Below are 14,500 nucleotides of genomic sequence, written 5' to 3'. Positions count from 1 at the left end.
TGAGGTAAATACTATGATTATCTTCATTTTGCAGACGAGCAAAGTGAAATGCAGAGAGGTTAAATGACTTGATCGAAGGCCAGTGATTGTGCCTCTATTCAAATCCCAGTGGTCTGGTTCCACAGCCTGTACTTTTAAAGACTTTTATTTTGAAATAATTACAGCCGTTCAGGGAGTTGCAGAAATAGTACAAGGAGTTCACTTACCTTCACCTAGCTATCTCCATTGGTAACATTTTATATAATGACAGTCACTGCACTTTTAACTTCTGCACATGCTGCCTCTCCTGAGGCAATCATGTATCCACTTATTCATTTTACAGATGAAGGGATTGAGGCCCAGATAAACTAATTTCCTCATTGATTATTCTGAGCATTCTATTTCTTACTCCATAATTCTGTTACTATATAGGAAATCACTGAAATTACTGCAATTGCTTAGGTAGGGGAGGATATCTGCCAAGAACAGTTCATTCCATTCCATTGCCAATTTTGTTCACGTTGATTTCTTTTACCACTTCCTCTTGTTATCTGTTATCTGCCCAACATGGATCTCCATTCTTGTTCCTTTAATATCTCATATCAACTCTCTTCTCAACCTGCTTACATGACATTTCTTTAGCTACCTTTATCTTCTTCAGTATTGTTTGAATTGCGAGCATTCTAAAGTTTAAAAAAATTACTTGCAGTAGCTAAAGGTTGTTGTTTAGAAGGTAGTTTTGGAATGGAGTATTATTATTTTCATCTACATTTTTTATTTTATTTTATTTATTATTTCTTAAGATTTTATTTATTTATTTGACAGAGAGAGACAGCGAGAGAGGGAACATAAGCAAGGGGAGTGTGAGAGGGAGAAGCAGGCTTCCTGCAGAGCAGGGAGCCTGACGTGGGGCTCGATCCCAGGACCCTGGGATCATGACCTGAGCCGAAGGCAGACACCCAATGGCTGAGCCACCCAGGCACCCCTTATCTACATTTTTAAAAGTTTGTTAAATCAACACTTTGAAATGACTGGAAAAAAAGGTGATGAATAGTTTTAAATAAATTTAAATCAATAAATATTTAATGACACCTTCTATATAGGTTAACAAAAAGAAATGTAAGATATATTATCCTCAAGGGTTTTAAATATGTGAAAAGTTAAGTAATAAAAATATTAAATAAGAAGGAAAGTTTAAGCACCCATTCTCAGAACTGTCATTAGGCATCGCACAACTGATTTCCAAAGAACTGGAAGACTTCATACAAATAAGGAGCTTAGAGGTGAGGGTGATTTTCGGAAGGCCTTGAGGGGCAGAGGTTTAAGCTGGATCTGGAAGTAGGTGGAACTTCTGAGGGAAAGGGAGAAGTCATTTCAGATGAGGGCAAAGGCACTAGAAGATATCCAGGGGGAGAAAGTGCAAGGCAGAATCATCAATGGCTCTCAAAAACCATCACAATCTCTACGGGAACCATGGTCAATACATGTTATATGATGGCTCTGCTTCTAGGTTCTCATAAAGGGCTGAGCATTTGAGATTTTTTTTTTTAAGATTTTATTTTTTTATTTGACAGAGAGACAGTGAGAGAGAGAGCACAAACAGGGGGAAGAGCAGAGGTAGAGGGAGAAGCAGGCTTTCCACTGAGCAGGGAGCCTGATGTGGGGCTCCATCCCAGGACGCTCGGATCATGACCTGAGCTGAAGGCAGACACTTAAGGACTGAGCCACCCAGGCGCCCCATTTGAAATGTTTTGATCCTCACAGAGTATAAACCCCATTTTCACTTTCTCAGTTCTTATCGTCTGACGTCACCTGCTCCAGTTCAACAGGGATGATGCATATAGTGATTAATCCTTGTAATCAATACTTGTTGTTTTGTCCTTCTTTAAATTTCCCTGTGTATTAATTTCTGTCTCTTTAGAGTTGTATTAGGCTTGAAATGAGTATCCTAAGAGGGTAAATAACTAGATATTTGTGAATTCAAAGTACATAGTTGTATTTGTTTGTATTATTGAAAGGTATATAAGCAGTGGCCTAAATTAAAACTTGGACCATTATTTTTTGTCAGCCTTGTGTGATGCTACTTTAAATGAAGGAATAGCAGGGAGAAGTAGGCGAGTGGAAATAAAAAAATAAAATGAAGGAACAGAGAATTTACCTTAGTGACTTTGCATCAGAGGCAAAAGTCTGGATGAGGTAAAAGTTAGACAAAATCCCCAAGATGTATTGTCTTTTCTGTGTATCTGAGGATAGTTGACTCTTTGTTCCTAAGTGAAGTATTAAAAGTTAGGAAATTAAAATCCAGGGCATGACTCCTACTTTATTCCTTGGCAAAGTCTTTTTGTCTTTCTGGTACTTTATTTTTTATTTCTTAGAACCTTATAGACGAGGTTCTTGCAATTAGATAGATGTTTGTATAGAGAACATCCAGGTGATGTTTATATTAAGAGCTACCCCCCATCCCGCCGTCTTATCATCTGCAATTGATTTTAATATTTTGTTATAAACAGAGTTTACTGTATTGGTGCTAGAAATTGTTTCCCACTCTCCATATTTCAACTCAATTTCAGTATGGTCGCAATCTGCATATTCTGGAAGCTTTAAATACTTACATTATATTTGGAACCATAAAAGTGCCCGAGTTACTGATTTATAAACGTGTATATGTCACAGGTGTAGAAGAAGCTGAGAGGCCTGAACTCTCCCCCTTTCTTTGAATAAGACTACTGTTGCCATGGTAATTGCTGAATTAGAAGCCTAGCGCTTTTAACTTTTGGCTTGTCCTGGGAGCTTAGAATGCACATCGTGACATCAGGAATGACTTGTCTTTGACTGTGGTGCGTCCTTCTAGCACAACAGATGTGCTGCCGTGAGGTCACAGATGGCTTCTCTAGGGAAGGGAAAGCATAACACCTTCATCCCACTCAACTTAGTACGTTGTACTCTGAGTGCGCACGAAATAAGAACTAGTGACGTAATGGCATGCTTATGAAATTAGATCTACGGCAGATTATCATTACATATGTGGTAGACCAAGGTGGCCATTTAAAGGTTGGCAAAGCTGGCATCTGAGGCAAATAGAAATACTGAATTTATAATTAAAAAGTATAGTTTTAGGGGTGTCTGGGTGGCTCAGTTGGTTAAGCATCTGACTCCTAATCTCAGATCAGCTCTCGATCTCAGGGTCATGAGTTCAAGCTCTGCGTGGAGCCTACTTAAAAAAAAAAAAAAGTATAGTTTTAATATTAGTAGTGATATAACAGCAGAGGTGAGTATTGAAACAGCTTTTGTTCTCTTGCATTTTATTTTATATTTTAGGAGGAACTTTCTAGAACCTTTCAAATATGATCCAGTGTATGCAGAAAATTAAAAGACTAATCCATTGAGTCAGGTTTTCATAGAACTTAAATCATAGATATGGGCTAATATAACTTAGTTTTTTAAGCTTGTTTTAAACTCCAATCACGATTGGTTATATAGTTTGCTTACATATATATGTATGCGTGTAACTGTCTTACTCTATCCTATTAGCTTCAGATGTACATCATAATGATTTGATAGTTTTATACATTATGCAGTGGTCTCCACAATAAGTCTGGTTACCATCTATCACCACCCAAAGTTATTACATTATTAACTATATTACCTATGCAGTACATTACATCCCCATGACTTATTTGTATTTTATAACTGGAAGTTTGTTTTTTTCCTAAAGATTTTATTTATTTATTTTTTGAGAGAGAGAGAGAGATTGAGTGTGTGAGTGAGGGGAGGGGCAGAAGGAGAGGGAGAGAATCTGAAGCCGACTCCATGCTGAGCGCAAAGCCTGACACAGGGCTCGATCTCACAACCCTGAGATCATGACCTGAACCTGAATCAAGAGGCAGATGCTCAACCGACTGAGCCACCCAGGCGCCCTGACAACTGGAAGTGTTGTACCTCTTTGTGCCCTTCACCTGTATCACCCTCCCCCCCCCATAAACAACGGTTTGTTTCCTGCATCTATGAGTCTGTTTTTGTTTTGTTTATTCAGTTTTGATTTGCAGTCCCCTGATGACTATTGATGTCCATCCTTTCATGTGTTTTCACTTGCATGTGAAGCCATATGGTTTTTGTCTTTCTCTGTCTGACTTACTTGACTCTTTACCCATTTATTTTTGAAAGAGCTCCAAAGCATGTTGCATCTAGAATCAAGTTTTCAAACCTTTTCCTTCTGAAAACCTCTCTTCTTTGTTCTTCTAAAGTCTTTTAGGGCCCATTTTACTCTTTGGCTTTTTCTTTGTTTCTTTTTTCTTTTTTTGGACCAGTTTTCTTTTTAATCAAGATAAAATTCGTGTAACATAAAATTCACCACTCCAATTAGCCATTTTAAACTAAAATTCAGTGGTTTTTAGTATATTCATAATGTTGTGCAGTTATCACCACTGTCTAATTCCAGAGATTTTATCACCTGATAAGGAAACCCCATACCCATTCATAGTGTTTCCCCATCCACCTCCTCCCCCCAGACCCTGGCAACTACTAATCTACTTTCTGTCTGTATGGCTTTGCCTATTTTGGACATTGCATATCAATATAATCATACAGTATGTGGACTTTTATGTCTGGCTTCTTTCGCTTAGAGTAATGTTTTTGATTCATCTGGGTTATAGCATGTATAATTATTTCATTCCTTTTTTATGGCTGATTAATATTCCATTGTGTGGATAATACCACATTTTGTTTCTGCATTTATCAGTTAACGGACATTTGGGTTGTTTCCACTTATGGGAATTATGAATGATTGCTACTATAAACATTCGTATGCAAGTTTTTGTGTGACTGTGTAAGTTTTTAATTCTCTTAGGTCTGTACCTTAGGGTGAAATTGCAGGGTCATGTGGTAAATCTTTGTTTAACTTTTTGAAAATTGACCAAATTGTTTTTCACAATGGTTGCACCATTTTGCATTCCTACCAGGAATATATGAGGGTTCCTGTTTCTCTCCATGTTTGCCAGCAGTTGTTATTTTTCCTTTATTATTGTTTTTTTATTTCAGCCATTCTAGTGGATATGAAGTGATATCTCACAGTGGTTTTGATCTGCAGTCCCCTGATGACTAATGATGTCCATCCTTTCATGTGCTCATTGACCATTTCTATATCATCTTTGGAGAAATGTCTGTTCAAGTGCTTTGCCCATTTTTAAATGGGTCATCTTTTTGTTGTTGAATCATGAGAGCTCTTTATATATTCTGGATACTAGACCCAGTGATTTGCAAGTATTTTCTCCCATTCTGTGGGTTGTCTTTTAACATTAATGATAGTGTCCTTTGATGGACAAAAGTTTTTAATTTTCATGACATACAGCTTGTCTTTTTTTTTTTTTTTGGTGCTTTTGGTATCATATTTAGCTCTAGCTTCTGTTTAACCTCTAGTTCCAACCTCTTGATATCTTTAGACTTCAGACTTTTCCTCTAGTAGCTTTTTTCCCCCTCTTCAAATAATTATCTGCCCCAGTGACTTACTCCTTAGTCCTTCTTACTCCATAGGCCATTCTTGGGAAAAACTCAAAAGTCCTCAGTTCTAGGATAGCTTAAAGTACTTGTGAAAAAAATGGGTTGACTTTGAGAAGAAACTGGCAATTGGTGATTTTTTTCCCCAGCTTTATTGAGCTATAACTGACATAGAACATTGTATAAATTTAAGATGTATAATATTACCTTACATATTACCAAATGATTATCACCATAGCATTAGCTAACACCGCTGTCATGTCACATAATTACCATTTCTTTTTTGTGGTGAGAACATTTATGATCGCTATTGTTATTAAGGGCTTGGGAAATAAGTTAGAGCTTTGGAGTTTAGGAGAAAGATGGAGTGAACTTTTTATACCTTGATATGTTGGCAAAAAATTGTCACTGTTACATAATATTAATTCCAGTATAATTCTAAGATTGCAGTTTCAAGGTCCCTTCCTTGTAAGTACTTTTCTATCTAACCACATTGTCCGGGCAGGACCTAGGTAAACTATTGAAAAATTAGGGATAGCAAGATCTTATAGATTCGACACAATAAAGTAGATGACTCAGTGAACCAAAAGTAGTCCTTGAGTTTGGGACAAACGAAAGGAAACTTGAAATAATCAAACTGAGTCTTTACCACATTGTATGCATGAGAGTTTTCCTATAATTAGCACTAATTCTTATGCTATTGAAGACAATGATTGCTGACATTATTCTTTCATGAGATGCCTTCTTTTAGGATTTCTAGACTTCATAGATAAACGATCTTCATTTTTTTGTAAGTTATTTAGAGTATAGGGTTAGTTTTATACTTTCCCTACTTCTACCCCATTTAGAAATGTCATGGGCACACTCCGTTTTTTGGCATCAAGAGATAATGTTTTCAAGAATAGACAAGAGTTCTGTGTCAGTGAAAACTCTGAGAAATCACGCTTTTTTATTTTGAATAATGCTTTTTAACTTTTAAGTGTGCATTTCACTTCAATTATCCCAGTTTCTTTTTTTTAGAGATATTTAACATTTTTCAAAATATATATTTAATTTCAAATGTTTCTTTCACCCTGAATTGAGAAACTTCTAGGCATTTATCCTAAGGCAGTAATGAGAAATGGGTTCAATGATATTTCTGCAAGGATACTTAGTGTAAATAGTACAAAACTGGATATAAACTAAAAATCCAACATAAAACATTGCTTCAGTAAATTATGGTGCCCATAGTCGTTCATTCAGCTGGTTGGCAGCCATTAAATTCATAATGCAGGAGGATACTTAGTGATGTGGGAAACTGTTTATAATATCTTAAAACATGAATTGCAAGACTGTGGACAGTGTGATCTCAGTTATTTAATGAAAGTATGAGCATGGAATAAATTTGAAGGCTATACTCCAACATATTAATAGTGGTTGTCTCTGCATGATAGGATTAGGAGCATTTTTTTTCTTGAAGGAATTGTATATTGCTTTTATATTTATGAAAAAGGTTTTTGAGTTCTGTGCCACAATGCTGATCATTTTAATAGCTTCATCTTGCATTTCAGATATTAAATACTTTGTCCTTTTTTCATTCTTGTTCTCCCACATGTATACTGTAGTTTTCCATGGTAGGGTACATAACCTCATCTCTATGTAGAATCTTGTATTCTTGGTGACACATTGTTAACTTTGTTTTCTTAGATTATGATACTGATGAGCCCAATGCTTATTTGGCCAGTGATGATTGCACATAACTTCTTGCAATCTCACTTAGTCACTCTATCAAAGAACTGGGTCTGTATGATAGAAATAAAAAGTTCTTCTGCAAAGGGTAATACAGTTTACATGTCTTCTCTTACTAAAGGTATTAATTTGCTAGGGCTCCCAAAAGCAGTGCCACAGCCTGGATTAAAACAACAAATTTATATTTTTTACAGTTCTAGGTCTAGAAGGCCGAGATCAAGGTGTTGCAGGTTTGATTTCCTTTGAGGCATCTCTCCTTGACTTACAATGGCTGTTCTCTCGCTGTCTCTTCACATGGTTGTTTCCTGTGCACATGCTCTGTTGTCCTAACCTCCTTTTCTTGTAAGGACACCAGTCATATTGGATTAAGACTACTCGAACGACCTCATTTTGACTTAATCACCTATTTAAATAAGGCCATTTCTCCAGACACACTCATATTATAAGGTACTGGGGATTAGGGCTCTAGCATATGAATTTGGGAGACACAATTCAGTCCATAGCAATATATGTCATTTATGATAAGTTTAATGACAAAGTGGTGTTGATGCAGTAAATTGTATTGTGTGTTATTAATGGTTATTATCAACTATTATAACATCCGTAAGAACTACAGCTGTAAATGAACTCCCTTCATATAAGGGAGAATGTAGGAGATTGTAGATGCGTTAGCAAAATTTTTGTTGTTAGAGAGTGCGAGTGGGGTTGGGGGAAGGATAGAGAGGGAGAGGATCTTTTTTTAGAAAAAATAACGTACAGTGTATTATTATTTTTTTTTATTTTTTTATTTTTTTAAAGATTTTATTTATTTATTCGACAGAGATAGAGACAGCCAGCGAGAGAGGGAACACAAGCAGGGGGAGTGGGAGAGGAAGAAGCAGGCTCATAGCAGAAGAGCCTGATGTGGGGCTCGATCCCAGATCGCTGGGATCACGCCCTGAGCCGAAGGCAGACGCTTAACCGCTGTGCCACCCAGGCGCCCCGTACAGTGTATTATTAGTTCCAGAGGTAGAGGTCAGTGGTTCATCAGTTGCATATAACACCCAGTGCTCATTACATCACGTGCCCTCCTTAATGCCCATCACCCAGTTACCCCATCCCTCTACCCACCTCCCCTCCAGCAACCCCCAGTTTGTTTCCTATAATTAAGAGTCTCTTATGGTTAGTCTACCTCTCCGATTTCGTCTTATTTTATTTTTTCCTCCCTTCCCCTATAATCCTTTGTTTTGTTTCTTAAATTCCATTTATGAGTGGAATCATGTAATTGTCTTTCTCTGATTGACGTGTTTCACTTAGCATAATAGAGGGAGAGAATCTTAAGCGGGTTCCACGCTCAGTGCAGAGCCTGACTTGGAGCTTGATCTCACCACCCTGAGATCATGACCTGAGCTGGAATCAAGAGTCGGACGCTTAACTGACTCAGCCACTGAAGCGCCCCAACAGATTTTTTTTTTTTAATCACCACTGGAAAAGTATCTCAGACCCTATGACCTATTGACATTTGGGCCCATTTGTATATGAAGAATAGCAACTTCTGTAAGTATTAATAAAATATCAGTGATCAAAATAGGTATTTCAGGGACTGTCAAGTGAATAGAAATTAGAATTAAAGGGAGTGGAATTAAGGTTACTGGGAAAAAGATACAGAACAGTTTGCCCCCTGACATTTTGAACCTTCTAATTGTGGATTGTGCAGACCTGAAGGTTGGTTAGTTCTTTGTGACTGAAGTTCTGAATTTGTTGGGCTGGTATAGAGGAAATCTATTTATTGTTGAGTGTGGTTCTGGAGGTCGATGATTTATTTTTCTTTTGAGATTCTCAAAGGTAAGGTTTTGTTTTGTTTTTAATAATCTGCCTCACCTTTATATAGCTAAAACAACAATAAAAATTATTTACTAACACTTCAAATGTAAATTAATCATCAAGAATATCATTACATCAAATATTCTGAGAAATGTATTCTGTTATTTCTTTTCCTTCTCCCTCTAGTGGGCAGAAAATGTTTTGAAAATATAACAAGGAAGGGTTTATAAGTATTGGGCGGGTATATCACAATCCACAGTCTCAGCTTTTTAAAATTTAATACATGTTATTATTTCAGAATCATTAAAGAAAATGCTTTATTCCTTTCTAGGCATAATAATGGATCTTTGAATGTTGAAGATGTTCTTACCAGCTTTGACAATACAGGAAATGTTTGTAAGTTATATGTTCCCTTTGTGGAAATATTTTTAATGTTTTAAAAAGTGAATTTATAATTAGTGTTTTTCTCACTAATATTTATTATAGTGATGTGTGTGCATATGTGTATGTGTAATATAAACTCTCATTGTTTTTAGTTGTGAGGTTAGCCTCATATAAGATGCACCTACGAAGTGGGATAAGGCTATTTTTACACTTTGCAGTTGTGTGTGTGAGTGTGTGTGTGGGTTCGTGTGTGCGTGTGTGTGTGTGTGAGAGACAGAATGTAGGTCAGAAGGAACACTGGACTCTCTAGTACTATCCCTTTTGTTTCTTGTTTCCATTTTGACCTTCTCAGTTAATTCAACAGATGGGCTGTCTCTTTCTTCTTTGTTGTGTTTTGGGTACTTTCTTTTCCACTTCCTGCTTGTTCTCTTTTTCGCTATGGAATAAAACCAGAACATTTGTTTTCCTTGCTGTTAATACAATGCCAGAAGGTTTTTGTTTTATGCCGTATTATATTATAGAACATTGTCTTTTCATCTAAGCTTCTGATTGTCGTGATAGATTTCTCCATTGAGAGAATCATTTAAATAATTATCATGTCATATGATGAAAGAAATCAGCCAGGGGTATCTTTATATCTCTGTGTTAAACAATGTATGATGATCAGAGCTGTGTATTTCTTCATGTGTGTTACATAAGATATTTTTCTTAAGCTAGTGAATTATCAGTTTAATATGGCCTTTTTATTTTTATTTTATTTTATCTTTTAAATATGACCTTTTTAAATGTAAAAATTGTACTCAAATACTTTTTTTTCTTAAAGGAAATTACATAGCTGGAACTATTCTCTGAACTAAAATAAATAACATACTGTGCTAACAGTACTACTCTATCAGATGTCCTCTGATTTTAGATCTGCACAGAATAATGTTCAGCAATACTCAGGCAGTAATTTTGTTTTTATGCCCACATATGGCAAGCTTTTGATTATATATAAAAATAATTATATATTTTGTCACTAAGGAATCTATAAGTATCCCCAAATTATCCAAAAATATTTAAATATGGGTTTCTTTTTCATAGATAGTGACAGGTGTACCTTTTAGTTTCTACATGTTGGCACTTGCTAAATTCTTTCACACTTAGGCATATCTAATTTTATTGGGGATTAGGGCTAGTGGTGGTTGAGAAGACATTCTCCTTTAGTTCTAGGGTAAGGTAAAATAACATTAAGTCAGGCTTATGCATGTATAATTTAGGAACGTGATCCTAGAATGTTAAATGTGGAATTTTTGATTCAGTGATGTAAAGATCAAGCATTGTTCCCAGTGGCTCAGTATGAAATAGGGCCACTAGCTGGCAGCATTATGTAAAATAAAAATACATTCCTAAAGGTCTATGCTATTATTTTATACATGAATAACTGTCTTGTCCTTCTCTGACATTTTTCTCATCAATTTGTTCCACACCACCTTCATCCACCCCCAGTTGTTACATTGACAAATGGAAAAATAGCATGCAAAAGCTATTTTTTCACTGATGTATTGTTTGGTGGAAAGGTTTGAGTCTTTGGAATGAGACCTATCTACATTTGAATCTTGGCTCTGAAATTCATCTTGAGCAATTTATATTATGTCAATTTATATCAATTTATATTATCTCTTAGAACTGGATAGAATATATAGTAAGCGTGTAACATACACTTTATTCCTCATAGTTGACACTCAGTAAATGGAAGCTATATATTAATTATTACTGGTGATGAGTACCTCTAAAATGTCTTTCCATCTTTTTCTGATAATGAAGATAATATTATTAAGGGCTGTTCTCATGTTTTATTTTGATTGAACTAACAAAATAGATCAGATTACCAGAGTAGTAATTTATTAAAATATCTTGTCACAAATGTTGCATTAAAAACCTGAATATATTGCCAAGTGATAGATGTGGTGACAAAAGTAAAACCTGTTAAAACGTTGTTTGGTGTAACTTTTGTTATCCTCTTATTTTAAAAGAAAAATCTATACTGATATTTTACTTAATGATAAATTGGTAAAATCCTGTTACAATAGCGTAAATATTGATGATAACTTTTATATAATCTTTGCCAAGGCTTAAAGTGATCAGTGACTGAAAAAGTGATTTATCGCTTGATGCCCCAAATGTTTGATTTTACACCGATAGTGATATTAGGTTGAGTTTGTGACTAGAAACCCCAGGAGAGGGCGCCACAATCATAATTCTGTCTCACAGCCCAATATAATTGGAATAACTTGAAAAATAACTGTAAGTTTTCACCATGTAAACATACGAAGATGTATGCTTAAAAATTTCCATTTGATTTATTTCTCATGTATTCAATATATTCAGCAATTCGTTAATATAAAAAAAGGATTTTCCTGAGTTATTTTTGAGGGTTTTGTTTTGTTTTGTTTTTGGTCGTTTGTTTTTAAGTATCAGTTTAATTTTTATATTTCTGGCTTTAAATAAGGGAATACTTTTGATCTTGTTAATCTTGACAGCAAGAGTTCTATATAAGAATATCTATGCCTAAATCACCACTGTGGTAGTACACGATGGTACACTGAAAGATATTTAAATGAGAAAAATTTTTAATACTGTGAGAGAACCAATAAATGAAATTATTCATTTGTTTCAAGAATAGTTTCCAGGTTAATAAAACTTCCTGATAATAGAAAAAAATAACTAAAATATTGTATAGTTATGAAAACCTGATATGTGGATATATACAAAACACATATGGGTTTGTGTGTATATATATGTGTGTGTGTATAATTATATATATATATACACACACACAAAATATATTCATGGTTTAATAGAACCATTAATCTCAATTTTAAGTTAATTGTTGAAACCAAACAATGATTTTTTTCATTGCAAATTTTCAAAGATGAGAGGTTTAGTCTTACTTTCTGAATTTGTTCTCTAACCAAAAAGATATGGAAAAATCTTTAATTTTTTTTTTTTATTAATGATTTTTTATTATATTATGTTAGTCACCATACAGTACATCCCCGTAATTTTGGATAATAAATGAAACTTCTTGATAGTTTCCTATTTCCTGATATATTAGAAAATATTTTTTTATATTTACCTTTATTATTTAGAAGCATTTTGTGCTTTTAAATGTATGACCTGTAAAGTGTTTTATATTTTTGAGCTATCCTTTCAGAGTTTGAATTCCTTCGAATGTTGTAAGAAGAAATTAAAAATGAATCTCATACAGTCATTTCGGCATAATGATTCATTGCTTCATAGAATATATTTGCTATTGTGGAAAACACAGTATTTTGAAAGCCAGGCTCCCTTTTTGCTTACCTCTATTTAGGAATAGGTATGCATATTTCATTCTTTGGGTTCTACTACTTTAGAACCTAGTTCCTTTGTAAATATCAGAGCTGCTCTCTGGAGAGGTTATGTCTGCTATTGATTCATCATGCCTGGAAAGAGGTGCCATCCTGCTACCTAGGGAGAAATATAGGATGGCATCCTTCATCTCAAACGAAGTGCTGGCTGCTTCTGTGTTTCACATAACAGGTCACTTGAATACTCTGGTAACAAGGGATTACTCTGCAAGCACCAGAGCTGATCGCTTGCTTCTGTTTTCCCTGTGGGCACAGTCTCCTTTCCGGCAAGTCCCTGCCCTCTAATCAAAGAAGCCCTGCTATGCTGTGTCTCTTCCAATCCCACTTTCTCTTTCTCCAAAGTCATCTCTTTCCTCTACTGAAATGAATTTTTTAAAAATGTGATTCTCTCCAAGGCTTAGTTGACTCAAATTTGGTTGTTATAGTATATAATATAACTATTTGGTATTTGTAAAATCTCATCAGTGCTTGGGGTTATAAATAACTTCATTTGGACTTTTTTTTCAGCACATCATCCTTCATTTGACAGAGAGGATGAGGTGATACTTCTTATCCAATTTATTGTGCACAATATGTGCAGTATAATATGTATAAACCTTTAAAGGGTAGGAAGTCAATAATAATATAGCACTGCAGTAACCTACTGTGAATCAGGATTCCCGGCTAACACTGCAGCTTAAATTTGGGGAATGTATTGGTAAGACCCCTTCTGCCATTCTTTGAAAAAAATCTTTTTTCTCCTGGCTGGGCTACATGACAGGGTGGTTGGTATCTCATAGTCTCCTGGAAAAATTTGTGGACCCTCTGCCTTGTATATTCCTACATGTGACAATGGTAATTCTTTTCCCCCCAGTGAATCCCAGGGCTGACCTGGACTTTTAATGCACACAGCTACAGTCTCCTGCTTCTAGATCCTTCCTATTGTCTGAGAATGGGACTTGTCTTGTGATGTATGCAAAACAGATCTCTTTCGGTTTAGTAGTAGTTATTACCTAAGGATCTTATGTATTCTAACTGCATTTGGGAAACCAAGAGAAGGTAACCATCTGTCAGGAAATATAGTCCAAGTTTTTAGTTTTTGTTTCATTTTTATTGTGTTACATAGTTAAGCCTGTAATATTGATGGAATATCAAAAGCTTCAGGTATGGGGCGCCTGGGTGGCGTAGTCGTTAAGCGTCTGCCTTTGGCTCAGGGTGTGATCCCAGCGTTCTAGGATCGAGCTCCACATCAGGCTCTTCCTCTAGGAGCCTGCTTCTTCCTCTCCCACTCCCCCTGCTTGTGTTCCCTCTTTCACTGGCTCTCTCTCTCTCTCTCTGTCAAATAAATAAATAAAATCTTTAAAAAAAAAAAAAAGCTTCAGGTATATCAGCTTAGATTTAAAACTTTTTTCCTCATTCAAATAAAAGTGGATGTGTGCATGTATGTGTATATGTGTATAATACATTGCGCATATCCGTGTGTATGTAGATATACAGGTGTATGTATAGAATATACAGTGGATAAGGTACTTTGATTAAAAAATGAGAAATTTGGGCTTTTATAGACAATTGCTTTATTTTTAACTTAGTGGGTTCATGGAAGGATCATGGAATATGAAGTTCAGGTTTTTGGTTTTGCCATTTACTAGCTGTCTAGGCGACTCTTTGAACACACCTTAACTCCTTATTATGATTGAATAAGAAACAATAACTTACAGTGTAGTGAACATAATATCAGGTAATGT

General features: G+C 35.4%; 1 protein-coding gene across 2 annotated transcripts in view; it reads left to right on the top strand.

Annotated features, from left to right (window-relative positions):
• CAMKMT (calmodulin-lysine N-methyltransferase) overlaps positions 1-14,500 on the top strand; it is a 381,932-nt gene that overhangs the window by 7,845 nt on the left and 359,587 nt on the right. For both annotated transcript variants that reach the window (XM_040623517.1, XM_040623516.1), the window contains exon 3: positions 9,335-9,399. In XM_040623517.1, coding sequence (XP_040479451.1) covers positions 9,335-9,399 — 65 coding nt within the window. The remainder of the gene's footprint in view (positions 1-9,334; positions 9,400-14,500) is intronic.

This window comes from Ursus maritimus, unplaced genomic scaffold, assembly GCF_017311325.1.
Source record: "Ursus maritimus isolate PB19 unplaced genomic scaffold, ASM1731132v1 scaffold_6, whole genome shotgun sequence".
Classification (NCBI taxonomy): Eukaryota; Metazoa; Chordata; class Mammalia; order Carnivora; family Ursidae; genus Ursus; species Ursus maritimus.
Note: the sequence above shows the minus strand (reverse complement) of the source record. Positions and strands in the feature narration are given on the sequence as shown.